Source organism: Prionailurus bengalensis, chromosome F2 (assembly GCF_016509475.1).
Source record: "Prionailurus bengalensis isolate Pbe53 chromosome F2, Fcat_Pben_1.1_paternal_pri, whole genome shotgun sequence".
In the NCBI taxonomy this organism is placed as follows: Eukaryota; Metazoa; Chordata; class Mammalia; order Carnivora; family Felidae; genus Prionailurus; species Prionailurus bengalensis.
In genome coordinates this window covers 18126652-18154307 of record NC_057353.1, presented here as the reverse complement: position 1 = coordinate 18154307, position 27656 = coordinate 18126652, and the positions used below count along the sequence as shown (strand labels likewise).

The 27656-nt window shown below is 41.6% G+C and overlaps 1 protein-coding gene and 1 long non-coding RNA gene across 2 annotated transcripts in view; one reads left to right on the top strand and one right to left on the bottom strand.

Moving 5' to 3' along the window:
* The first annotated feature begins 789 nt into the window (after positions 1-789).
* Positions 790-27656, top strand: part of CPA6 (carboxypeptidase A6) — a 320090-nt gene continuing 293223 nt past the window's right edge. The window contains exon 1 of the mRNA XM_043601162.1: positions 790-1160. Within this exon, the coding sequence (XP_043457097.1) occupies positions 1045-1160 (116 nt within the window). The 5' untranslated portion in view covers positions 790-1044. The remainder of the gene's footprint in view (positions 1161-27656) is intronic.
* On the bottom strand, positions 18947-20417 carry LOC122495467. Its single transcript, XR_006300469.1, has 2 exons — positions 20318-20417; positions 18947-19820 (listed from the first exon to the last, which is right to left on the bottom strand). It is a non-coding gene; the product is annotated as an uncharacterized LOC122495467 (long non-coding RNA).

Below are 27656 nucleotides of genomic sequence, written 5' to 3'. Positions count from 1 at the left end.
TCACCTGAAAGCTTGTTAGAAATGCAGAATCTCAGGCCCCAGGCCCAAACTACTGCATCAGAGGCTGCAGTTTAACAATCCACAGGTGATTTGATTTCTATGCCTGTTAAAGTTTGAGAAGCTCCGCTCTAGACCAGCGTGGTGGTTGAACACTGCAATCACCTGAGGAGGCTTTTAAATTACTGATCCCACCCCCCAGGAGTTCTGATTTAAATGGTCTGGCTTCCTAAATGATTCCAAATGTGAGAGAAGGTAGTAAAGCACGTGGAAGCCTCCTGTTCCCTATAAGAACCTCTGAAATCGCAGCGGGTCTGGGTGCTGCTGACGGCGAGTGGGTAGGAAGAGCTTCCTGAAGCTCAGCGAAGCGGCTGCCCCTTCGTACAGGTAGGAGCCGGGACCAGGCTGTCTGCTCAGGTTCAGGGGCTGGACTTACCCTTGGGCACGAACTCGTTAGGGCTATTCACCAGGCACTTCAGTATGTGGAATCCATGTAGAAATTTGTTATGGTAGATCAAAACCTTAAGCCTGGAATGTTCTACGTATGCTTACGTGTTTAGCTCATCCTCGGGCAAGTCATTTGCATTCAGAGGAGGGTCCTGCTCTGTGGAAGGGAATAGAAAGGGAAAAGTCCAAGAAAAGCGAGGGGCCTAAAGCTGTCAAGCAAGAGACAAATAAAAAACCAGAGAGGAGTTACTCAAAGGATGCAGCACCCAGGGAACCCCAGCCATGAGTCAGCACAGGGGAGGCCCAGCCCCTTCTAGGGGAGCCTGACTGAGGATCAGGCTCAGCTGCTGGGCTGGGCAGTGCGTGCTGCTGTTTCTCTTCCCAAGACCAAGTCTTAATAGCAACTTCCCTTCCTCCGCTGCTTAGACTTTTTCCCCCCCTGTGGCTGGAAAGAAGTGTCACATTTTACTCTTAGCTCTCTCCCCCCACCCCCTCCCAGAGAGCATTTGCCCATGGGGGGGGGGGGGCGCGGCACTGTGAGCTCCCTCCAGCCTCGGGTGACTGCTATAAGTAACTTTCAGCTCCTCTCCTTGTAACACCATGACGTTCCTCCGGAAGCCTAGGAGCCGGACAGCTGTTTTTCTGCCTCTCTCCCTGCTCTTTTTGAAGATTTTGCAACCAGGGCACAGCCACCTTTATAGCAACCGCTACGCTGGGTGAGTGGAGCGACTTTCATTTCCTATATGGCTTTTAGTTGGAGGAGGGAACTGATTTGCTCCTGAACATGCCTCACTTTTCCCCCCACGTCTGTGGTCTCTGTGTGAATCTGTACACTTTCCTGGTCACCTAAAGTAAGATGTGCGTGCAGCTCCCGGCTCTTGGGTTTAGCTCACTGAGAGAATGTGATGGTCCCAATTGTAGCTTTTCATACTACTTATAGTGTGCCAGCCTGTGGCCCGCAGTTGAATGAGATTCTGTCCTTGGAGGAGCCACGGCCAGTATTTGCGGTGTTTGCCTTGGTTGATGCTCCGTAGGAAGGATGCTGTTCTTCCATGTGAACTATGACCTGAAAATGAAGACTTCTCCTTCAGAATTGTACACAGGAGTGGTTGAAACTCCACAGTGATTGAGAACGGTGTGTGAGGGTGTGTGAGTACTTGCTAACCTACGGAGTAGTTATTAGATCTTCAAATCTGAACAATGCAAATGAGCCACCTCAAAATAAGCAGAATAAAAGTAGCCAATTGTGAAGCTATCGTATTTTTCTCAAGGGAGGAACTTAAACGGGGAAAACAATGAGGTACCTCCCCACCCCCACACAGGTTAGGGTACTTCATGTTTGCCTCTCATAAGGAGGCCCAGGGCTGCTTATAAAGCAGTGTGACTATGCACCTTATTCTGAAGGCTTGCTGTGGAATATACGGCAAGCGCTTTGCTCCTGTTTGCAGGGGGGTGGTTCTTTGAATCTGGAAGTTAGGGCATTGCTGCATTTTTAAAGCAGGAATGAACCTTCGATGGCTCATCTAGTTCAGTTGCGTTTTACAGAGGAGGAAAACCAGGTCTTGGATCTTTTGACCCAATCCTTCAAGAACTACCAGTTGAGGAAAGTTTTTCACCTAGATGCGGACTAGGACCAGGTAGTGCCTGCGATCTTAAGGCAAAGTTGTTTTTACCAGGAATGGTGTAAAGAAGAGGTCAGAAGTATGACCCTGAGAAAGCAAATGTTTCCCTTGCTCAAAGAATCTAAGCACTGCCTTCACTGTGTCTCCTGAATACAGTGCTTGCAGAGGAAACTTCAGAAAAGCTGTCCTCCATTTTAGGGGGTGCAGGCTGGGGGTGGAGGCATTGGCTGAGATAAGGGCTATAGATAACTCAATCCCCAGTTTTTACACCAGGGTGTTCCCGGGAGGTACAGAAAGGCATGAACATCTGAAGGCTACTTTCCAGACTCCTAGACACATGGTACAGGCTTTACATTCTGTAATGTCCTTGCCCTTGGAGATCTGGGCAAGGGAACCATGTTTAATGACTGGTGGCGCAGGCCCGGCTGTAGAATTTACCGACTCTCCTGGCTGGCGTCAGACCAGGTGATAATCTATCTCGGGGCCCGTGTGACCTAGGATTGCTCCTCCATTCAGCTGTGGCCCTGTTCTTCATTATCTCAGTTATGTGGTGTTGACCAAGTTCCCGGACCTGCTTCAGCTGAGCAGGTGTGTGCACTTCCTAAGTGCCGCTTAGAGGAAACAAGGCCAATAGTGGAGATTTGGCTTTAGGGTTTGCTACCACTGGAACCTTTCTGGAGGAAGCTGAACTACCTTGTCTGTTCTGCAGTGAAAGCCTCAATTGCCGTTTTCCCTTTGGCTGCTATGTAAGTTAGTCCCAAATGTATAAATTACCAAATGTCTGAAAGTTGGAGGAAAAAGCTGAAACACTCAAAACTGAAAGTAGCCTTGTCCATCACTGTGGAAGCCTAGAGTTGCTGTAAAACCAGGAGTGTCTCAGAACACTTCCATCAAAAATGGGTTTTAACTTTGCTTTATTCTCATTCTCTCCTTACCAAAGATAGAAATGCCACTTTGGTTTGGGATTATTTTGCTTTATTTACTCAGGAACTACTTTGTGCAAGTCTAGCTCTTCCGCAAATAAAAACCTGATGAGGGTGCATCTGGGTGGCCAGTCTGTTAAGCGTCTCTTGACCTTGGCTCCAGTCAGGGTCTCACCGTCATGAAATTGAGCCTCGAGTCCTGCTTGGATTCTCCCTCCCTCTCTCAATACTTTTTTTTTTTTTTTTTTTAACACTAAAAACCTGATGGATGACCTGGTGCAATAGTTAAGCCCCTATGAGGGGCTCAGACTCCCAAATTGTGAGATCATGACGAGCTGAGATCAAGAGTCAGATGCTTAACTATGCTACCTAGGCACCCCTGGAGCAACCCTATTTCTTGAATGTTAGTAAATCATTTTTGTATGTCTTGGTTGAGTCTAATAAGCAATTATCATTTGTGGGACTCACTACCTGAATAAAACGGAACACTCCAGGCAGACCAGCATGCTTCCTGAGTGCAGCTAATGAGCTCAGTCCTCTTTCTACATAAACTATTAACAGTTGTGTAATGCCAATTGTATAATGCTTAGTAAGTGGCAAATTGAATCACCTGGGGGTGGGGGAGGACTTAGACCAGGAAAACTTGACAAAAGTTAATACCTTCTTAGAGAGCTGTATTACATATTTACAAGAGAAATCTTAAAAATAGAAAAACGAAGCCAAGTACACAAAAATTTCAAATGGTATTGATGGATACTGTCAGAAGGCTTCAGGGATTACAAATCCATAGTCCAACATTTCTGTGTTTAACACCAGTCAGTGGGATTCCTACACAAGCAACACTAATCTTTTTTTTTCCTTGCCATGAATTCCTGGAAGCAGACTTAATGGTTCTGTGATTATATCTGAAGCAAAAAAACAAGGATCTTCTGCATCACCTGAAATCTGTGCGCATGTGTGTGTATACTCTAAGGCCATGAAACAAATTCTGGAAATGGTGTAAAATCAAAGTGGGTATGATTTTAAGAACTACAGTATCTTCTTCGTGCCAGTTAGTGAGCATAACGTTTGAAAGTCCAGAAGTTCAACTGTCTGGGTTTCCATTTCTGCTTTGCCACTGTTAGTAGCTCTGTTACCTGGGGGCAATCTCCTTAACCTCTCTGACCCTCCATTTCCTTATCTGGGATAATGGAGATAATCCGAGAACCTTCCTCAAATTGTGAGGATTGAATGCAATAGGAGGTTATTGTATGGTTCTTGACACTAAGTTAACAGGGTGATAAAGTAGCTAATACTTCCCAATACTTGATATCAACTGTCTTAAAAATCTCTGAACAACCTCATGTAATTCTGGGTATCCCTGTTTTCCAGATAAGCTAAATGAGGTACAGACTGGGTAAAACCCAAGTTCAGAGCTAACTAACCCAAAGTCACTATACGAGCAGAGATCTGATTCTAACCCAGCTGGGTGTGACCTGACAAGCTCTATTTCACACTATCCCCTGTCCAGATACGGGGGAGGGGGGGAGGGAGAGGGAAAGAACTGCTCTTAAGGAAAACTGAAGGTTTAACCTTGTTTGGGGAACTGCTAGTTTCAGGATAAGGTGTGGATTATGTAGATAAAACTGAAGGTTTAGTTGTGGTTCTTATGTAGGGTGAGGAGTCACTGGTGTCTACCTGCTTTTCTAATAAGGGATAGGAAATGGAAGATGAAGGTCACTTCAAAGCACAGAAAGTAGCCATGGATGTGTGCCTTCATTCAAGTAATACCCTGTGCCAAGAACCGTGACCAACAGAGTCCATGCTGATGGTCTTCAGTTTAGTAAAGAAAGTAGCCCCACACACCACCTTAGTAGACAATGAATAAATGTTGTATGGGATGATCAGACTATAAGTATTGAAGTAATCTCTGAACCGAGAAGGGAGGAATAGAAATCTCTTCCAGGCCTTGCCTATTTCTGGTCCCCCAGCCCTGCTATAGCTCAGCTGGGGAGGAGAGAGCATATGTCCTGCTGCCAAAATCTTGAACCCACTGGTATTGATCTGCCTGCCAAGACCTCATACACTCCTTCCTCATTCTGCCCTGCCCGTTTTGAAGACCCCTGTCTCTGTGTGGTTATTTCCCCTCTTGGGGAGCAGCTTCAAGGACTAAGTATCTTTCCCATGACCATAGGTACATGTGTGCAGGACTGGTTCCAGCCCACTAGCCAGCTGGTGCATTCTGCTTAGGGTCCATGCTATACCCACACACCCAGCCCCAACCCTGTTGTCCCCACTGCCACCCCCCACCCTAGTAACTTGTCGACTTCACTAGTCCTTCATGGACATAGGATCTGGAGATTGAAGACTTGAAGGAAATAAAGGGGTGGTAGTGGTTGTTTTAAAGCCATTTGGTCCTTGAAATGCTATAAGCAAGGAGGCTCCCAATTGGGATGTGACCTATTGAAAAGATAACTGAGAAATCCAGTGACTCAGTAGCATAGATTGAATTTCAGAGGCCTTGTATTTTCCACCTTACCTCTCTGGTTATTCCCCTATGTGTCTCAACAGCAGCTTTTTATTCTTATCCCTGGATGGTGGCTTCATTTTAATGTCCTTAACTTCCAGAAACTTGGGGCTAGAGTTGGAGATGAAATTGTGTGAATCTGAGTCCTCCTCTATGTTGGCAGTTAAAGCTCTTTTCAGGTAGGATGGTCAGAAATCATGATTTGCCCAAGACTGGCAATCTGCTGTTCAGGCCTGGTAATTGGCAATGCCCCATTTCAGTCTGAGCAGGGTCCTTATTTGGATGGTAAATCATGGGTTCAGCCTTCTTATTCACTATATTTGCCTTTTTAATGAGCTTTACTTCACGTCTTCAACTATTCAGAGAGCAAATTTAGCTCCTTCTATTCCTATAAAAAGTATCCTACTTGTCCTTGCCTCTCCTTTGCAACAGCTACCAGTTGTGTTCAGGATTTCCTTATCTCAGCCTAGATTAAGGTAGTTTTCTCCTGATCTACCTTCATCTAGTCCATTATCACACTGGTGATCTTCCTAAAATAAGACTGTGTTCCTCTCTTGGTCCAAGATCTACTGTGGCTCCCTGTTGCCAACTACATCAAATCTAGAATCCTTTGCCTGGCCTTCAAGGCCTCTGTGTCGGACTCTGGTCCTCTTGTCTTGATTTCCCTCTTCCTCAGCCTCGAGACTCCTGTATATCAGGTCAGAGAAATAGCTTCAGCATTGCTTCATCCTTAAAACAGGTAGGCTCCATTCATCATGCGGGCCTAAAGCAAGAATGAGCCATCTCAGATCATGAATGATAGATTGAAATGTGTGTGATACAGATTTGGGGCATTAGGAATTAAGGATGTACAGTGGGTTTTAAGGCTGGTTTTGAACCTATTCACAAGTCAGCATGTGGCCAATAAAATAGGTCTTCAGTATTCTCTGGAAGTTCCTTTGAGTTCTTGGCCCTTATAAACGGGAGAATAACTAGTTTTCCTTCTGCATTAGATCAAAGTGCAACTTGTAGGTGCTGGTTATCAGCTGTTTATACCCAAAGCTTTATTCCCTGCAGTCTCTTCTGTGTGTTGAGGCCTCTTGCTTTGCTTGCAATGCTGCAGGTCTCTCTTCCTCTGACCTGAGCTCCCCATGGAGTACTGCCTGTCTGGGATCTGCATTCCCTCTGTCACTGAGCTAGTAGAAAGAGAAGTGTTTTATGTGCTTCTGGACCACTTTCTCCTTGGAGCCCAATCTGATAATGGAGCCTTTATTGTATGGCACCCAGATACATTCTGGGTAATACCATTAAGCATAATCACTTCCACTCCCTGAAAAGCAAGGAAGGAGGTTACTATTTCAGAACTTCAGTCTATATTGTAAAAGCTACATAAAGCATTAAATTTTTTGCCTGTGTAAATGGAACTGCTGATCAGAAAATGTCTTGTGACTTGTTATGTTCATTATGAGCACTCAGATAACTGGTTTATAGGATTAGAATTTGCATTGCCAAACATCCCTGCCCAATTTGCCTCTGGGCATCAGTTTCTTAGGATAAAGTAGAATGTAAACTATGAAGTTTTCAGGTAGTTCTGGGTAGTAAATTTCATAAATGATTTTACTAAAAGTTCAAGCAAACTTCTAAGTGGCTGTCTTCAGCAAAATTACTGTTTTTCTCCATGTACTTTGAAAATCATAAAATGTTACTGAGGATACTGTTGAGTTGTAGGTTTCTTTTTCTATAACCCCAAATCTCGATGGTTTAAACAAGAAAGTTCTTCTGTAGAAATTCATGTGGGTATAATTGGTGGTACCAGAGAACTAGGCTCTCTGTCCTGTCTCTCTGCCATGCTCAACACTCCCAAGTGTGATTCAGTGAATCTTCTAGCTCTTGCAGTCCAGCCAGCAGGCCCATAGAAAGGGTTGGTCACTCTCCTTTAAGACCACAGTCCTTAATATCCCTCCCTACTGGCCACAGTTGATTAGAGGGCTTTGGCTTCATAGAAGACTATGAAATAATGGCTGGAGATGGAGAAGGGGGGTGTTGGGGAGAACACACTAGGAAATCAGCATCTCTCCATGGTCACCCTGGTATTTAATAACTACCAACCCATTTTCCCTTCTACTTGGTTCTTCTAAAGTAGTGTATCCAGATGGGCTTCTATAATTCTGTACTTCACGTGGATTCAAAATGTGCATTTTTATTCTGTAAATGGTTTTGAAGTCTGTGTCAGAACTGAAAGAGACCACAAAATAAGAGCTCAGTCCCCTTACTGAATATGTGAAGAAGCCCAGCTTCAAAATAAGATTTGCAGAGCTGGGCGGGACTTGTAGCATTCCTAACTGTTAAACAGTTTGTGAATCCAGAAATCTTAGTCTTCCCTATTCCCTAGGGTTATTGAGGATGAAGTAAAGGGATTTGGCAAGGCCGAGAAGTGCTTAATGAGGGAGGATTTCATTTCATTTCAATAAATATTTGTAGTGTATCTGGCCCTCTGCTCATCTGGGACTACAGATAAAAGAGCAGTTCATGTGGACGACGTAATGAGTAACTTGGGCAAGTAAACAATTCAACTCTGGCATCACTGTGCCCACAGACAAAACTCTGTGCTGCCCAAGTACAGGAGAGGGTCACTTAATCTAGGACAAAGAGTGGAGAAAGTCAAAAAGGCTCTTTGGCTGTGAGAGGAGTTGTTAAAAGATAAGAATCTGGAATCAAAGTGAATTATTAAATATGCAAGATATTTTACATTTCTTTTGAATGATTGGGAGTCCAAGGACCTGGCTCTCCTCTCAGTCATAAAGAACAAATAGAAATTAGGTTAAGGCTTTCGAGGCACTGAGAATATATTTCCTGTGCAAAGAACTACAGGTGAGCATTCAGTCCAAGTCTAGAAAATCAGAGTAATTAAGTATGACCAAAACGCCATTCCTCTGGGAGTGAGGAGAGGTGAGGTAAGCCTTCAAGGTCATGAAACCCTTTATGTCCCGTAATATGGAGTTCTGGTTTCTCCCAAAGATGACAGGGTGCTAATCAAGAATTTTACAAAGGAGGGGCGCCTGGGTGGCGCAATCGGTTAAGCGTCCGACTTCAGCCAGGTCACGATCTCGCAGTCCGTGAGTTCGAGCCCCGCGTCAGGCTCTGAGCTGATGGCTCAGAGCCTGGAGCCTGTTTCCGATTTTGTGTCTCCCTCTCTCTCTGCCCCTCCCCCGTTCATGCTCTGTCTCTCTCTGTCCCAAAAATAAACACTGAAAAAAAAATAAAAAAAAAAAAAGAATTTTACAAAGGAAACTTACAGGACTTTTTTTCTTCCTCCTGAAGAAAGCTCCCTCTGCCATCATTGAGAAGGGAAGACTTGAAAGCTAAAGATTTGGAGCCAAAACAATGGATATCATAGTGACCACAGCAATACGTGGCAGAGCCTGGCTTCTGGCAGTAATAATCAAAAGGAAAGGAGGGAACCAATTAAATAATTACATAGTTTTCACAATTGGGTAACTAAAGGAGATAAGCAGAAATAGTGTAGAATGATCCTTTAGGATTGAGTAACAGAACTGAGCTCTTTGCAGAGAAGGTAAGTACTTCAGCTCTGTAGTTTGAGGTAACTATAAAGTGCCCAACTGAATAGATGGCTCTGAAGCTCAAGAGCTCTCTAGGCTGTGGAATATATGCCAGTAACTTATGTATAAATATAATTTCTTAACCACAAGTGTATAATGGGACATCTAGGAAGCACTCATTACATGAAGAACAAAGTGCCAAAACCAAGGTGGAACCGGATAGTGGGGTTGAGGGGTGGGACAGCCAGTCAGAGAAACAAAATAGGCCAATAAAGAAACCCAGGGAAATACTCTAGAAATGTGAGGCCAGTCACATTAAATACAGCAAAGTGGTATCCATTGGCTTGGCCATTAAAGACCTCAAATCGTGTTCTCCTTAGAGGTGCTCTTGGTGGAATGAATGGTGAGGGAAATCCAGAGCATAAGTTGAGGAACAAATGGTATGTGAGAAAATCAGGGAGTGTAGACTGTAATTTCAAGAAGCATATCCATGAAGTGGGAAGTGGGAGTAGAGAGCTGAGAACTAGTGGAACGGGTTTTGTTCCTGCTTTTACTAAAGGTAGGGGAGTATGTCCATGTTTTATGTCAGGTGGTAGGAATGAGAAAAGAAACACTATACATAAGAAATGGAGTTGGGTCTCCTCTACACAGGGTTAGCTGGCTTCTTTCCTTTTTTTTTTTTTTTTTTAAAGTCCTGGTCCTATAGAGATTTAAATGACCTGATGAAAGATTTTGTTTTTTAAATTTAAATTTTATAGTGCAGAGCATTCCCATACACCCTTTACCCAGTGTCCTCTGTTAACATTTTACAAAATGAAGTACTTTGGGATATAACCTAGGGTATTAAGTAAATTGTCTAATACTAGTTGGAAAGGCTCTCATGTAGGTAACCAGTTATAAAATTGATTCATCTTCTTGGGACTGAAAGATCTGTGAGAATGTCTGTCATCTTAGCCAAACAATGGGGCTCCTTTCTCCCTCTTCCTGTCAGTTACCTAAGGATTGGAGGTCCTCTTGCATCGTTTCAGTCCTTCCAGCCTTCCTCCTCCCACTATGCTTAGCAAGTACCAGCGATACCAATGATGCCTTATTCCTTATCCCCAAGGAGGGTTAGAAGTATTCAAAGTAGAGTGAGCAGCAGGGTCTGTTTTTTGAGGGCTGAGATTTTAGTCCAATGATGCGAATGGATCATGAAAATGTGACTATCAGGTGGACCACCCTCTTCCTACTCTTTCTGGACCTTTAACATACACATTGTATTTTGTTTTTGTTTGTTTCAAGTTTATCTTTCTAAAGACCCAGACTGCGTGAGTGGGAGAAGGACAGGGAGGAGAGAATCCTAAGCAGGCTCTGCGCTATAAGCACAGAGCCCAACGTGGGGCTCAAACTCTCAAAACTGCGATATCATGACTTGAGTGAAACTGAGATGCTTAAGCAACTGAGCCACCCAGGTGGCTTTTGTATTTTTATAGAAGGCACTTCAGCCTTCTATTGCCAACTGCTAAATGATAGAATGTGGTACCATAGAAGTTTCCTCAGCAGATGCTTATTTTTGTACTTCACCTGTGACCACTTGTACTTGTGACCTCATTTGCCATGTTTTCACATCCCCTATCTACCTTCTAGATTTTCTTATCTAATTCATGAATCCTCTAAATGTCTAAGTTCCCACTTGAGATTTTTGTGAATGTAATGAAGACACAGTTTGTAGTATGATAGGCTGTAATAAGACCCTCACCATATCAGTCCTTTTTTCCATGGAAGGTACGTGTGGATGATGTGATTGCAATTTACTTGGCATCAAAATTACTAAACATATGGAAGTTTAGAGGCATTTGGGACAAGTCTGTGTAGCAAGATGTTTGGAGTAAGAAACTTGCTGAAAAAAATTTATTCTATGCCCTTGACTTACAGGACAGAAAAGCAGGACACGGGGAACTGGACTCCCCCGTGTGAATTTTCAGGTCTCTGTGTGTCAGTAAAAGGGGAATGACTGCAAATGACAAGTAGAAAATCATCTTAATAGACCATTGGATGGAAAAACTACTGTGTTTCAGAGAGAAATACAGCCTGCCTGGCTTCCTTTGCCTAAAATGAGGGTGTTCATCCCCTCAGAACTTAATTTGCCTTCATAATCGTTCTTGTAAAACCTCCCCGGTTAATTCAAGCCCTTATTCCACCTCACTTCCTCCCATCCCAGACCCCAAATCTTTTGCTAATAAAAGCAAAGATGCATAGCATTGCTGATGAGATGGAGGTGATGTGGTGTACAGCCTGAGTTCTCTCAGCTCCCATCCTCTCTAACTCAAACCACATAGGTCCTTGTCCCACCTCTTTCAAGACCATTTCTGTTATTCAGTCAACACTTTTTTCAAAGTATAGTTGACAGTGCCATTAACTTCAGGTGTACAACATCGTGATTTGGCAAGTTGACACCTTAAGCTCTGCTCTTCAGAGCAAGTGCAGCTACCATCTGTCGCTGTACAATGCTGTTAAAATATCATGAACTATTTCCCTATGCTGTGCGCGTCATCCCAGTGACTTCTTTATTCCATACCAGAAGCCTCCAGAAGCCTTGCCCTTTCACTCATCATGCCCATCCCCCACCCCTCTCCCCTCTGGCCATCATCAGTGTGTCCTCGGTATCTGAATCTGTTTCTGTTGTTTTTTAGATTCCAACGCATAAGTGAAATGAGTTTTTTTTTTTTCCTCTAACTTCTTTCACTTAGCATAATAACCTTTAGGGCCATCCATGTTGTTGTGAATGGCAGGATTTCCTCCATTCTTTTGACAAGTATTCTTGTGTGTGTGTGTGTGTATGTGTGTACACACATCTTCATCTATTAATGCACAATGGGGTTGTTTCCTTATCTGGTCTATTGTGAATGTTGTAATATGTACAGGGGTACATCTATCTCTTTAGTATATTCCTTTTCTTTAAGTAGATCTCTAGAAGAATTACTGGGTCATACGGTATTTCTATTTTCTGAGAACCCTCCATAGTTTCTGAAAACTATGGTGCATAGCTGTTCCAGTGTACATTCCCACCGATAGCACATGAGGGTTCCCTTTTCTCCACATTCACATCAACACTTGTTACATCCTTTTGATTTTTAGCCATCCTGATAAGTGTGGGGTGAGCTCTCAATGTGACTTTTGATCTGCATTTCCCTGATTAGTCATGTTGAGTGTCTGATGTGTCTGTTGGCTACCTATAGGTCATCTTTGGAGAACTGTATATCTACGTTCTCTGCCTATTTTTAATCAGATTATTCTGGGATAATACCAGCACCAAGTGGGCATGGTTGCAACTGAGCTGTTGATAGTACCAGTACCTTTTTTTTTTCTGCTCCTCCCCTTCAAATAACCCTCTATTTCCTTTTTCTTTATCTCTAAAGATGACCCAGATTATCCTGGGATTCTGTGGAGTTGTATTCTCAATGGGTTACTATCTAAAATACATAATGGGGAGAGATCACATGCAAGTTTCTTCCCCCGTTCAGTAGGTTGCCTTCTCATCTTGATGGTTTCCTTTGCTGTGCTAAGCATTTCATTTTGGTGTAGTCCTAATAGTTTTTGCTCTTGTTTCCCTTGTCTAAGGAGACTGATCTAGAAAAATACTGCTAAGGCTGACATCAAAGAAATTACTGCCTAGGTTTTCTTCTAAGATTTTTTTATGGTTTTCAGGTCTCACATTTAGGCCCTCAATCTATTTTTTGAGGGTGTGTGTGTGGAAGTGGTCCGTTTATTTCTTTGTTAAATAGCTGACCAGATTTCCCAGCACCATTTGCTGAAGAGACCATCTTTTTCCCATTGTATATTCTTTCCTCCTTTGTCTGTAGACCACGTAAGTGTGGGTTTATTTCTGCGTTCTCTACTGTTGTGTTGCTCTTGTCCATTTTTGCCCTAGTACTGTACGCTTTTGACTACTATAGTTTTGTAGTAGATCTTGAAATCTGATCTTGTGATATCTCCAGTTTTGTGTCCCTTTCCCCCTTCCCTGCCCAAGATTGCTTTGGCTATTTGGGTCTTCTGTGGTTCCATATAAACTCTAGTATTCTAGCTCTGTTAAAAAAAAAAAAAAAAAAAAAAAAAGTTGATAGGATTGCACTGAATCCATAGATTGCTTTGAGTAGTATGGACACTTTAACAACATTTTTCCAATTCATGAGCATGGAATATGTCTTTATTTCTTCAGTGTTAGTTTTTAGAGGACAGGTGTTTTACCTCCTGGACTAAATTTATTCCTAGGGGTTTTGTTTGATACTAGTCAACACTATCTGCCTATATGTGCCCAGTACTATCTTAAAACCTAAGAACACAAATTTAGGTGCTGGGAATGACACCACTGCTTTAGGCACTAGTGAATAAATCCCTCCTGGGTTTACATTCTAATTGGATGACAAAAAATTAAACCATAGTGTTAAAGATTATGAAGATAAAGTGTAGATCAGAGATAAAGAATGTCAGGAGAAAAGAATAAAAGGAGCCCAGGAGCCATGTGAATATCTGAGGATCGAAATTTCCAGGCAGAGGAAATAGCAAATAGAAATGGCAAATAGCCTGCTTGTCCTATATCCTTCGACATTGGTCCTCAGACAAGCAGCATCAGTATCACCTGGGAACTTCTTAGAAATGCAGATTTTCATGTCATCCACTAATCCCCTCCCCCAACTCCCCGTGAGTAAACTCCTGGGGTGGGGGCACCTGGGTGGCTCAGTCAGTTAAGCTTCTGACTTCCGCTCAGGTCATGATCTCACAGCTCATGGGTTCAAGCTCTGCTTCAGGCTCTGTGCTGACCGAGCAGAGCCTGGAGTCTGCTTCAGAATCTGCCCCACATTAAAACAAAAACAAAAACAAAAAAAACTTCTGGGGTGGATCTAGCAATATGGGCTTTAACATATTGTAAGCGTAATGTTTGAGAACCCCAGTGGAAAACAAGCACCAAGTGGGCATGGCTGTAACTGAGCTACTGATGGTAGTAGTTACTCTTTTTTTTTTTTTTCCCCTGCCCCTCCCTTTCAAATAACTCTTTCCTTTTTCTTTTTTTTTTTTTAATTTTTTTTTTTTCAACGTTTATTTATTTTTGGGACAGAGAGACAGATCATGAACGGGGGAGGGGCAGAGAGAGGGGGAGACACAGAATCGGAAACAGGCTCCAGGCTCCGAGCCATCAGCCCAGAGCCTGACGCGGGGCTCAAACTCACGGACCGCGAGATCGTGACCTGGCTGAAGTCGGACGCTTAACCGACTGCGCCACCCAGGCGCCCCTTTCCTTTTTCTTTATACTGTAAAACCTTTCACAATCCCTTCCACCTCTCCCTCTGTGCCCTGGTCTCTGTGACACACAATTCTGGGTAATCCCTCCTTTTCCCTCCCTCTGGAGCCTGCCTGCCTTTCATGAGCCAGTTCAAACACTACTCCTCAGACAGGGGTTCCTTGATCCCACCAATCAGCTGTGATTGCTCCCCCTCAGTGATCCCATAGTACTTGATCTGTCCTTGAGTGCAATCACCAACAGACTGCTGGGTATTAGTAGCTTTTGGTGGGTGTCCTATCTTTCTTTTTCAAGGAGGAAAATTGTTGTACAAGCAAGTTGAAAATAAGGTGCTAGATTTCCTTTGTATTCTACTAGTCTCTAAATAGTATTTGGCATGTTCAGTAGAAGTTTAGGTGAACGGAAGGGGGTAGGAAAGGATTGGGGAAGGCAGGCAAGGAAGGAAACCAATAAATTTAGGAATTCAACTGCTGACATTTGCAGGCAGTTCTGCCAGACCAGATTTCATAATGATAAAGACAGTAGTGAGAAATAGAAACCATTTGCCCCCTCAGGGCTACGGTGGGGGGGAATGTGGGGATCTGGAGAGCTGCCACTTCTATGTACCTTTGTGGGATATTCCCCACTCTCCTGTCATTGTCTCCCTGTTCCATGCATTTCAGGTATCACTCAAATGGTTACCCAATTTCGGTCACAGATATTTTGCTTCTCAGCCTCTTAAAATTTGTTTTGAACAGCATTGAATTTTCGGGAGATCGGAGGCCAAGCTGCTATTTCCTGTATAGTTGCCAGAATGGGCACCAGCTGGTCAACTCTTGTTAGCCATTGCCATTTTACCAAATTTAGAGAAGTAATCCTTGACTTTGTCATTTTATTCTCGAAGGAAAACCTGTGAACTCCTTCAAAATTACACAGGACTTCTAAGTCCTCAATTCATGTTGAGTTTAACCTCTTGAGTCTTTGAATAATGTTTGTGAACCAAAGGCCTTCCAATTTATCTCCGATTTTATGGTCCATGTATTTCCTTCTAGCTCCTCTGTCTAACTGCAGTAAGAATGTAAGTTTGCAGTTCCTATACTGTTACCCCGTTCAGATCTCTATATAAATTCTAAGCACCACAAAAACCAAATGACCCTGGAGAATACAGGTAGGCTTCCTTTAAGTCTAACAATTGGGGTGCCTGGGTGGCTCAGTCCGTTGAGCGCCTGACTTGGGCTCAGGTCATGATCTCGCAGTTCATGAGTTCGAGCCCTGCATTGGGCTCTGTGCTGACAGCTCAGAGCCTGGAGCCTGCTTCAGACTTTGTGTCTCCCTCTCTCTCTGCCCCTTTCCTGCTCATGCTGTGTCTCTGTGTCTCTGTGTCTCTGTGTCTCTGTGTCTCTGTGTCTCTGTGTCTCTGTGTCTCTGTGTCTCTGTGTCTCTGTGTCTCTGTGTCTCTGTGTCTCTGTGTCTCTGTGTCTCTGTGTCTCTGTGTCTCTGTGTCTCTGTGTCTCTGTGTCTCTGTGTCTCTGTGTCTCTCTCTCAAAAGTGAATAAACACTAAAAAAAAACTTTTTTGTTAATCTAACAATGAAAATTTGAACAGACAGAATTGATCAAATAGAGTGCCATGTGGTTCAAAGTGTCCTCAAATCTACAGCATTTCTTTTTTTTAATATATGAAATTTATTGTCAAATTGGTTTCCATACAACACCCAGTGCTCATCCCAAAAGGTGCCCTCCTCAATACCCATCACCCACCCTCCCCTCCCTCCCACCCCCCATCAACCCTCAGTTTGTTCTCAGTTTTTAACAGTCTCTTATGCTTTGGCTCTCTCCCACTCTAACCTCTTTTTTTTTTTTTTTTTTTTTTTTCCTTCTCCTCCCCCATGGGTTCCTGTTAAGTTTCTCAGGATCCACATAAGAGTGAAACCATATGGTATCTGTCTTTCTCTGTATGGCTTATTTCACTTAGCATCACACTCTCCAGTTCCATCCACGTTGCTACAAAAGGCCATATTTCATTTTTTCTCATTGCCACGTAGAATTCCATTGTGTATATAAACCACAATTTCTTTATCCATTCATCAGTTGATGGACATTTAGGCTCTTTCCATAATTTGGCTATTGTTGAGAGTGCTGCTATGAACATTGGGGTACAAGTGGCCCTATGCATCAGTACTCCTGTATCCCTTGGATAAATTGCTAGCAGTGCTATTGCTGGGTCATAGGGTAGGTCTATTTTTAATTTTCTGAGGAACCTCCACACTGCTTTCCAGAGCGGCTGCACCAATTTGCATTCCCACCAACAGTCAAATTTACAGCATTTCTTAAGTGGAGTTCAGCATGCTTTGCATGGCAGTATTCAAGTTTTAGTAAAATCTGAATGTCTAGCTAGAAATTGTGAGGAAATTGGTCTCTCTGAAGATTTGTATCTGTCAAAGTCTGACTTGAGCTAAGGAGTTGTGGAAGGAGGAGATGAGGACCAACTGAGAAATGGTAAGAAGGTCCCAAAGTTGGAGAATTACTTTCCAGCTGTGAAAATGGTTTCTCTAGAAAACTTGACCCGCCAAATGACTTGCCATCATCTTGGCCTTTGTTGCGTGCGTGTGTGTATGTGAAAAAGCATTTGTTTTTGTCCTTTAATGAAACTTCTCTATAGAACATCTAACTACAGGATGAATAGCGTACCATGGGCCCAGCAACTGGTAGGTTGGTTCTTTCTAGAAAAGGCCTCTTTATGAGGGGGAAAAAAAGTTAAATGCTAAAATGGAATTACCAATTCAACCAAATCCCCCCCCCCCCCGCAAGTATTTCTAAACCAGTGTAAAGATACAAAACCAATATAATGGCCCAGTCTCATTTCTGTAACAGTAAGATTGCTATAAATAAAAAGAATGACTTGAAAATACTTAAAGGCTTTTATATTTAACACATGCCACTTATTTATAGGTTATTCAGATTCTGGTAAATGCATTGCATCGTTAAGTATTACTCCTAATATTATTCTCATAGTACAATGGAAATCAGTTCATTTTGCCCCACCTAAAAATACCGGTTAACTTCAAAAAATAAAAACAAAAGTGGGGCCCATGACAATCATGCACCCTAAGTGGTAAGACGTGTAAACTCTCCTTACCTGCTATCACTATGAAGGATAACATAGTCCTTAGTTTTTCAAATGGTAATTGGTATCTCTCAAACTTTGTGGAGCACCTTATATTCTTAACCAATTGGTTTTAATTAGGCTGAGAAGCTTACAGTGGTGCCCGTTTAAACCTTTGACTAAGGCTTGTGTACCTGCTTTTTTTTTTTTTTTTTTTTTGCCTTTAATAGAGGCAAGTAATTGTTTTCTTCCCTGGTGTGTATTTTCCAGAATATCCCTTAACTTTTTCCAGAGGTCTCTGAATGCTCTTCAGTAGTACTTCTCACTTTGCACTGTAATTGTCACTTTTTTTTCTTCCCGAGTAACCTATTCTTTGGGAATGAAGAACCTGTTAAGTTCGATCTCTACACAAACTGCCAATACCTGTAAGTTTTATTGTTACTTTTCTACCCACTGAAGTTGAACCACACGAAGGTACCAATATCCGTCTATCTGAGATAATTTCATATGGTTCAACCTAGTATAAGCTTTAACTGAACTTTTTTTTCTTGCTGTGGAAATACTAGCGGTTTACATGCAGTTTTTCCACTGAAATACCAAGAATTCATCAAGTTTACAGTGTATTGCCAGAGCTTCTCAAACCTTGAGCAGACGAATCCCCAGGGGATCTTGTTAACATGCAGACTTGGCTTCAGAAAGACTGGGGTAAGGCCTGAGATTCTGCATTCCTAACAAGCTCCCAGGTGGGGCCCATGCTGTGGTTGATGGACCATGCTTAGAATAGCATGTTCTGGACTACAGTATGAGGAGTTGACATGTAAATTCTAGATCTATTAGCTATCTTACTTGGTCACTTAATTTTTCTGGGCCTTTCTGTAACATGCAGAGATTCAGTTAAATGGTCTATTCCTTCCAAGTCCAAGGATCTGCTCAGATCCTATTTAAGTGACTAGAGTATACAGCATAAAGCTTAGGAGCCACCAGCTCAATCCTTAGCCTGGGGTTAAGCATCCCAGCTTTTCCACTTACTGTGTAACCTTAGAGAGTTACCTAATCTCTGTGCCTCATTTTCCTCATCTGTAAGACTGAACTAACATTAAATTTATATGTGGAGTGTTTAGGACCGAGCCTAACACATAAACATAAGCTATTTTCAACATTAATATATCCTCTGTAGTGTCCTTTCTAACAAGCTTTCCTAAGGGAATAACCTGAAATGTGAGCAAATACTTAGAGTGTATGGAAAGAGGTTTATCACCAATTTCATCAAAACCTAGGAAGCTACATCTATTTTCAACAATATGAAAAGGGTTACTTACAGTACATATTATGGAATGCGCCTATTATAAGGGTTCAAGATACAATTTGAAATGGTGAGAAAACAGGATATAGAACTGTTCTAACAGGTCAAGTTGAGGATTTCTTATCTGGTTAACTGGGGGGAAATGCCCTAAAATATTAAGTGATTGTTATGACCCAAGTAACAGTGTTACAGGTGACTTTTTTCTTCCTATATTTATGAATTCTATATGAAGTACGAACAACTTACATTCAGCAAAAAACTAATCTTTAACATGTGTAAATCTCCCCATCCCGCAACAATATAGCAAGGATTTCAGCTTGTTATGCCAAGACAGTTCCAGAAGCATTACAAATAAAAACCAGAAGTCAGTCACTTAACACAGCACTCAGTGCCAAACTAATGACTGAAAAGAAAAACGGACATGCTCATTTTTTAAGTTCTGAGCAAAAATGAGATGGTTGGGTTTTGAAGCATTAAATGGCCAAAGCGGCTGTCTTGCTGAGTGTCACAGACACCAGGGAAACTGGAAAACACAGGAGCAGGACTTGAGACTTTGCAGTTTAGAATAATGTCGGAAACAACCAGCATCGTACGTGTGTTTAAGTAGACTTTCAAATAGAAATTTGGTGGTCTCCATACCACACTGATTCAATTTGTGTTTAGGTTTTCATTTAGAAGGTAACATAATGGGTCAGGAAAAACCCATTTGAAATGACTGGAGGGAAAATCCATTATGCTTTTTAGGTCTATTCCTTATATGTATTTTCCCCAGACTGAGCTAGCCCATTCATATCTTGAGAAACTCAGGAAAAATACTTGCTAGTAGTCTTCTTAGCCATCAGTTTCTCTTTAAAGCTGCCATGATCATAACTGGAACCTAGTCTAGGTTGAATGTCTTCTGATTTGCCAAAGAAGATTGGGGGCTATTTCATCTTGTCACTGTAGGACATGGATTGAGAAGAAAGTTTGCATAAATTTTTCTATGCCACTGTCAGACAAAATTCCTCATCCTTAATTCATACTTGACTTTTCAGTACTTTGTGCTTCTCATGCTGTGAGTAGACCTCCTCTGATTTATGGATGTTTGATTCTCTCCCTTGCCAGTAATCTCAACCTGAAAACTAGAAGAAAAAGAACGTCTGAATAAAAACTACTTTTCAATCCTGGCAAATCATTTTTCTTTGCCTCTCTCACTCCTGCATTCTAGAACCTTGATTAAAGGGATTTCTGCCTTTTAAAACCCAGGCGTTTTCTTAAAGAACATTGGAAACATTAGCTTTGCAGCTAACGTTGTGACTGATTGCAGTGTAACTCTGGGTAACAAATTGTCATACAGAAAAAAATGGTCTAACACCTATCAACACTTTCTCATCCTTTAACTTCTGTGTATGTTTTATAATGTAGTGGTATTAAAGACATGTAGCTAAGTTGAGCACAGTAACCTACCTTGTCTGTGGAAGTATGTTCCAAGACCTTCATTGGAGCCCTGAAACTGCAGATCGTACTGAACCCTTCATATACTAGACCTATTTTCCTGTACATAAATACCTATGATAAAGGTAAGCTTCCAAATTAAGTACAATAGGAAGCGGAAAATAAACTGAATTGTAATACATACACTGTAATAAAAGATGAATGCAGTCCCTCTTTAAACACTGTATTGTAATCACCCTTCTTGTGACAGGAGACCAACTACCTCTGAGATAACTTGAAGTGGGGTCAATGACCCTGGGCATTGTGAAGTCACTATGAACACTACTGACCTTTTTGAGGATTTGTCAGGATTATCTGCTTCCAGACCAGTTGGTTGCAGGTAACTGAAAACATGGATAAGGGGAGAGTACCATATGTAGAAACTATTGTAAGCATGCCCATTCATGGAGTTCTGAAAAAGGATGGAATTTTGAGATCACCACTTTCAAGTCTGCCAACAAAAGCATAATACTGGAACCTATATTTATCAAATTCTCAATGAGCTCCTATATGTCCCAAGTTGTTCCAGATGTTAGGAATCCATAGGCCTAGGAATAAGGTGGGCGAAGGCCCAATTCTTGTGAAGCCCGTAAAATAGCTAGACCATGTACGAGTGAACAAAGAGGCATGATCTAAGATACTGTGACTTTCACTTATTCAATGTATGTCTGTTGATTATCTGCTATGAGCCTAGCATCCCACAAAAAAATGTGGTCCTTTCATTGTGTTTATACTCCACTTGAGGTGGCAGACCTTAATTACAACTGTGATATAAAGAAATATTAGGGTACTACCTATTCAGGGGAGGTGGGAACTAATAAGGCAGAAAGGTCTTTTTGAGGATGTTATTCAAGGCAGGGCTTTGAATGATGTTGATTTACTGAAGTAGCTTTATAGCAGAAGGTAGTTGGTAAGAGATGCGCTGTCTCCAAGTAAGGGATAAGGAGCAAGGGGTCTCTGATGCTCCCGCTGATCAGATTATCTTTAACTGTAGATTTAAAGAAGATTCTGGTCCAAAGACTGCTGTCTAATACCTTAGGCCTTACAAAGTACTTGCGAACTCTCAGGTGTTCCACATCTACACTGGAATATAAGGAAGTGCTTTAAATCTTGTATATAAAAGCAACGCAAGTGCTTTTCTTTTTTTAATGTTTATTTTTGAGAGGGGGAAGGGGCAGAGAGGGACACCCAGAATCCAAGGCAGGCTCCAGCCTCTGAGTTGTCAGCACAGCCCGATGTGGGGCCCGAAATTACCAACTGCAAGAACATATCCTGAGCTGAAGTTGGATGCTTAACCGACTAAGCCACCCAGGTGCCCCAAGTGCCTTTCCTAAACTCAATTTCTAAACTATAAAACTGGATGTGATCCTTCCATTGTAGGGTATACCTGAAATTGTGAATGGTGCTCAGTGGGGCTGTTCCGTGTACAGAATTTTCTGAATATTCATTATGGACTTGAAGAGACCGTGGGACTGCTGGGAGTTGGCTGCAGAGTTGAAAGGGAAGGCTGGAGGGAAATGTCAAAAAGAAACTCACAATGTGATTAGTAGGTGTATGAAGCTTACCAAAGACCACACACCACCTGAGGAAATTAGACCCAAGTGCCAAGAGGCTCTGTAGGCAGAGAACAGATGGGAGGAGGGGGCACCTCATATAGGAGACCCACCTCCTATTCAACAATCTGATGTAAACATGTACTCTGCCTATATTTTAAACACTAGAATCCTCAGACTGAGTCAGGGTGGGGAAAAAAATCACTGCCTTTTATTTTTTCCTTTTGCCTGTATTTGTTTTTGAGAGAATCCTATATCAGGAATGTTAATCACTTAGTGTAAAAAAAAAAAAAAAAAAAAAAAGTTATATGATGCAATCATTTCCTTTTTTTCCTGTAAGGCAAAAGACTAAACAATCTTAAGGTAGGTTTGAATTTGTAACCATTAATTCTTTTGTGGCATTTAGGTTTATCTTGTTTAAACTGTCAAGCATCTCTTCTCACTGATATGAATATTCTGGCATTTTTTTCTTACTTTGCTGTGTTTCGATCTTTAATCTATGTGGAATTTCCTTTGTACATGGTGTGCAGAAGAATATTTTATCCTAGAGGGCCATTCACAGAAAAGGACATGCAAAGAGCCAACATACACAAAAAGGTGTGTTTCATACACAGAATTGCAAATTAAAGCAATGAAATGCCATTTTTTCACACAACAGATTGAGCATTTTAAATCCTTTGAAGTTTCACCAATGTTGGTGAGGCTTGGGAGAAATGAACTCCTACAGTGCTGATGGAAGTGTGAAATTGCTACGAACTCCTTGGAAAGCAATGTAGCAGAATCTAAGAGTTAAGATCCTCATACCCTTGCACAGGTCAATCCCATTCATAGAGAACATCTGTCCAAAATTAGCATGTGTTGCAATGTTTATTATGGCACTGATAGTGATTTTTTTTTTTAAAAAAAACTAAGAACTGAAAGTCCAGTAGGGGAATGACTGGAAAAATCACAAATCAAGATGGGTCTATGGAATACTACGAAGCTATTAAATGAGTTATGGGCACATGTGGACCTACAAGAATGTGCATGATATATTAAAGCTCTACAGTCAGGTTTTAAATATGCTTTTGCATCATAGGGCTCTTTTTCTAGGTTATTTTTAGGAGGTAAGGTGAAGATAGCAGTAGTAGTTTTGAGAGGGCTGATTATCTTCTCCCATTCTTTTTAAAATGCTACTAATGTAAGACTTAAATTTCTCTCCTAATGGCATATTTTAGAAGAACTGGACTAGGAAAGAAGTCTTGGTTCTGTTGATTTACGTGCCATGGGTATAACATTTTATTCCCAATCTCTTCTTCTAACATGATGAAGAAATAGAGAAATGTCAAATTCTTCAAGGTAATCTTAGAACAGGACGTTTCTCCTGCACTTCTTACATTTGCTATAGTTACACACCAAGATTTACAAGTTCATAAGTTGTAACTCCATTCTGTCCCACTAGAAAAGGACCATCATTTTTTCACTTGAGATGAGTGCATTGATGCCTATACTTAACATATGGAAAATGTACACTCAGCCTGGGTTACAGCTTGCTTTTCACAGAATCTTCCAGTCATAGAACGCTAATTTAGAAGGAAATGAGTGGAATCAAAGCTCATCAGAATTACCTGCAGATTTTACAAACACAGATATGCCTTATACATACCCCAAAGGTATAGATAGAACCAGAATATCCAGAAACAGCCCAGGAATGTCTTAAAAATGACAACCGAGGGACTCTGGTGCATTTTCTCTGTAGACTAGTGTTTGTGAACTATAGGCAATGCTTATCAAATAAGGTTAAGGTGCCTGCCAGTGTCGGTCCTAGGCAGTGAAGACCACAAAACTTTGTGAAGCCTCTATAAAGAAAGTACCTCTCAGTGCTAAGCCCTCCTCAACAGCTAGTAAGATGTATGAAATTTAAATGTTTGCAAAATCTCACTTTCCTGTACTGTGAGCCTTTGGCCCTTGATAATGGACTTTTTGTGAAAGTAACCTACTGGGTTTGCCGTAGTGTTCGCCTCAGCCTCTTTAGTTCATCTGCACCTGACTCGCTCAGTGTCTTGATATTGACTGTGTCTTCCTCTGTAGCCAAAATGCATGTATTTTGGCCAACAATTCAGTTATATGGAGATACCATTCTTTAAAAGTTTCATGAAAGTAAAGCTAATGTTCAGGTTGTAGTTGTATATTCCCTTTTTGAGGAATGGACAGGAGTACTTAAAATCTATTAACACCAGACCTTCAGTGTCTAAAACCCTGGAATATTACCACTAACAAAGATCAAGAGGAAAGGAACCTTTTAGAAACACTGAGACAAAGCAAATGGCACGCATGGTATTTCTCTTTAGCCTCTAAGGCAGTAAAGTACCAGATGTCATACAACAAAGTCTGTGGGGACTGTGGAACCTAATGGGCGTAGCCAGAGTGCTCAGCTTTAAAAAGCTCTTGTGCTTATAAAAACAAGCAACTTGGCACCATTAACTCCATATGTTAGGTTTAAGACTTTTTCCAGCCTGCGTTTGATTTACTTAAACACTTGTAATGCTTACCTTTTGCATTAAAAGGGAGAATATAAATAAGAGCTTTGTTCAGCTCCTAATGGGGGTCTTTCACATAGTAGGTTGCTTAGTAAATATTTGGTGACTGTATTAGCTGGCATCTTCTAATTGTGCAGTTGGAAAAGGAAAGGTCAACTTCAGTTGATCTCTCAAGTTGCATAAGCTACACAAAATACACAATGACTTCATTATCTGGTGGAGAGGTCAGGAGATAGTCAACATGATGAAGAAAATCCAGAGCAGAACTATTGAGTACAAAGTCCCTAATTCAACCGTCTTAAGGACCATTGGTTAAATTCAGGGTATATAATGCAGAGATATAGTTACAAAATGACCAAAGACCACTCCTTCAAGTTCTATTTCCTGAAAGCCTACAGACTATCCAGATAGGGTATTATTATCCGAGATTGCATTATTCAAATGCTATCCCTGTAAGCTGTGTTCTGTCCCAAAGATGCTGATTGTTTTCATGGCGCAAGGTATATCACCTATGTCCTGATGAGTTTCAAGCCTTCATTTCCAGCTCTGGGTTTCTTACTCCTTTCAGTCCCATATGGGAAAATGGCTACTGGACATTCCTGTGTGGATGCCAACTTTCTTGAAACATATTGTGTGTCTGTGTGTGTCTGTGTGTGTCTGTGTGTGTCTGTGTGTGTCTGTGTGTGTCTGTGTGTGTCTGTGTGTGTCTGTGTGTGTCTGTGTGTGTCTGTGTGTGTCTGTCTCTTTTCCCTATACTCATTTTCTTTGGAGAAATCCAACCACCCAGGGTTAAAACGGCTTATTTTTCTTTCTCCCCTACATAGTTACTCACTGAGCCCTACCACTCTCCCTCCTACCCACCCCCCCCCAATTTCTTCTGGGTTTCATTTCTCTCCTTTAGCCTTCATTATGTCCACGTGGCCGTAATAACTTCCTAACTTCCAGTTTGCCACCTCCATTCTGTTCTGTGCCTTACTATCCAAACTAATCCTCCCAAAGTGCTTTTCTGTCACATAGCTTTACTGATCCAGAATGCTTCAATAGGCCACAAAATCTCAAGAATGCTGTCCAAACTCCTTTGTCGGGCATCCAAGTCCCTCTACAGCTCTTTCCTTTTCCCCCCTCTTCTGCTCAGAGGAGTCTGCCCCTTTCCCCAAACATGACCAAAGCATGCTCCTACTCCATCCACTCCATTTGTATCACCTAGGGTGCTGTCCTTCACTGTGTCATCACATCTGGAATGTCACTACCCTTCAGCCTTTCATTTGAAGTTTCATTTCTAGCATGACGAAACAAGCCCCCAGAGCCCTCCTCTAACAGCTTTTCTGTTTAACTTGAGGCACCTTCAGTGTAAAGCCTGTATCTTCAACTACTTCATATGCTTCTCCTTGTGCTTCATAAATAGTAAATGCTCAAAAGGCTTATTTTGATTAGATTAAGAAACTGGCCTGTTGTCTTGATTATGATTCTCAGTCTAACTTGCCCAAAACTATGAAAGAAAAAGCCAAAAGAAAATACTAGTAGCTAGGCTCAGTACCCCCTCCCCCAAAGTTCAAACAAAGTTCCATGAATTGGACCCTTTGTCTTTACAAATAATCCATGTCTGCTAGGACTGGGAGAGGTAGCCCAGATGAAGATGTGGAGAGACTCTTGCCAAAGGAAATTTTCTAACTTCTCAGTTTGACAAAATTCCTTTAGGGGGATTTTAGAAGATGCATATGTATTACTCACCATAGGCAGTAACTGGTCCTTTTCTTATGTGGGGGAGGCAGTTCGCCTAGACCCGAATGATTTCCTTAAGACTTTGCAAATTCTGTGCTTCTGGGTCTTAGAAGCATAAGTTAGGATTTTACCTAGCTGTATTCTCTTTAGCCCAAACCAGCTTTTCAAAAATATTAAAAACAGAATTACTTTTCCAGACAAAAATAAGGAAAAAAGTTTTATTAAATTCCAGTTAACATGCAGTACAACATTGTTTTCAAGAGTAGAACTCAGTGACTCAGGACTTAACACCCAGTGCTTATCACAAGTGCCCTTAGTACCCATCTAGCCCATCTCCAACCTACCTCCCTCTGTCAAACTTTATAGTTCTGAGTCTCTCTTCTCTCCCCTTCCCCTATATTCATCTGTTTAACTTCCACATATGCTATCATATGGTATTTCTTATTTCACTTCACATAACACACTCTAGCTCCATTTATGTCATGGCAAATGGGAAGATTTCATTCTTTGGCTAATACTCCATTTTATCACTTTCTTATATATACATGCCCGCACGTGCACACACATACACGCCCCACATCTTTATCCATTCATCAGTCAATGGACATTTGGGCTTTCTCCATATTGTGGCTATTAATAATGCTGCTATAAACCTTGGGATGCATGTACCCCTTTGAATCTGTATTTTGTATCCTATAGGTAAAAGTGAAATTGATGGATCACAGGGTAGTTCTAATTGTTTTTTCAAATATTCATAGTAAAAAAAAAAAACTCCTAAAAATCATTGTATGAGTTTCCACATAAAATTGTGCTAACTAGGACAGATCAAGATGTAGTACATTTTACTGTGAGGAATTGTTTTAAAAATAGGTTAAATATTCTAGAAAATGGTGGACCCAGAGATTGAACCAAGGTAGGCTAGCTTGGAGAATGTAAATGTAGCTCAGAAAAAAAACATGAGTATTAGGCACACCCATCTCATTGTCTACGGTGTTCTAGATTCAGTCCCAATGCGTTTAACTCTCAAAAGCCTGCCTCTACTAACAATATGACAGTTAAACTGAAATTAAGTATCAACAGGCCACATTCCCTCTGGCAGCTACGGAGGAGAATCTGTTCCTCCCTTGCAGCTTCCGGTGATGGTGGTCCCCTCCAAGCTTTCTCCGTGGTCACATTGCCTTCTCCATGTGTGTCAAATCTCCTGCCTGTCTTCTAAGGATGCTTGTGATTGCCTTTAAGGCCTTTCCACATAATCCAGGGCAATCTCCCATTTTTGAGATTTTCAATCACCTCTGCAATGCCCTCTTTTGCCATGGAAGGCAGTACATGTTCCAGGGATTAGAAGGTTTACTTTGGGTGCCATTATTCAGCCTACCACAATGACTATCTTACGTACACCCAATGTACACATATATGAAGTATTATGTATTATATATAAAAAAAAAACCTATAGAACAGAAAAAATAGAATATACACAATATGGTCAATAATGGTTATCCTTGGAAGTGGGATGACCAGGAATTCTCACATTCAATATTACATGCTTTGGGGACAGTTTACTCTTCTACAAGGAGCACATAATCGATAACGTTTGTATTGAGGGATAAAACAATAAGGATTAGGGGAGAAATAATTCCAGCAATATTAAAGTCCATGATGCCCTAATTTGGTATCCTTCCCCTTTATTTCC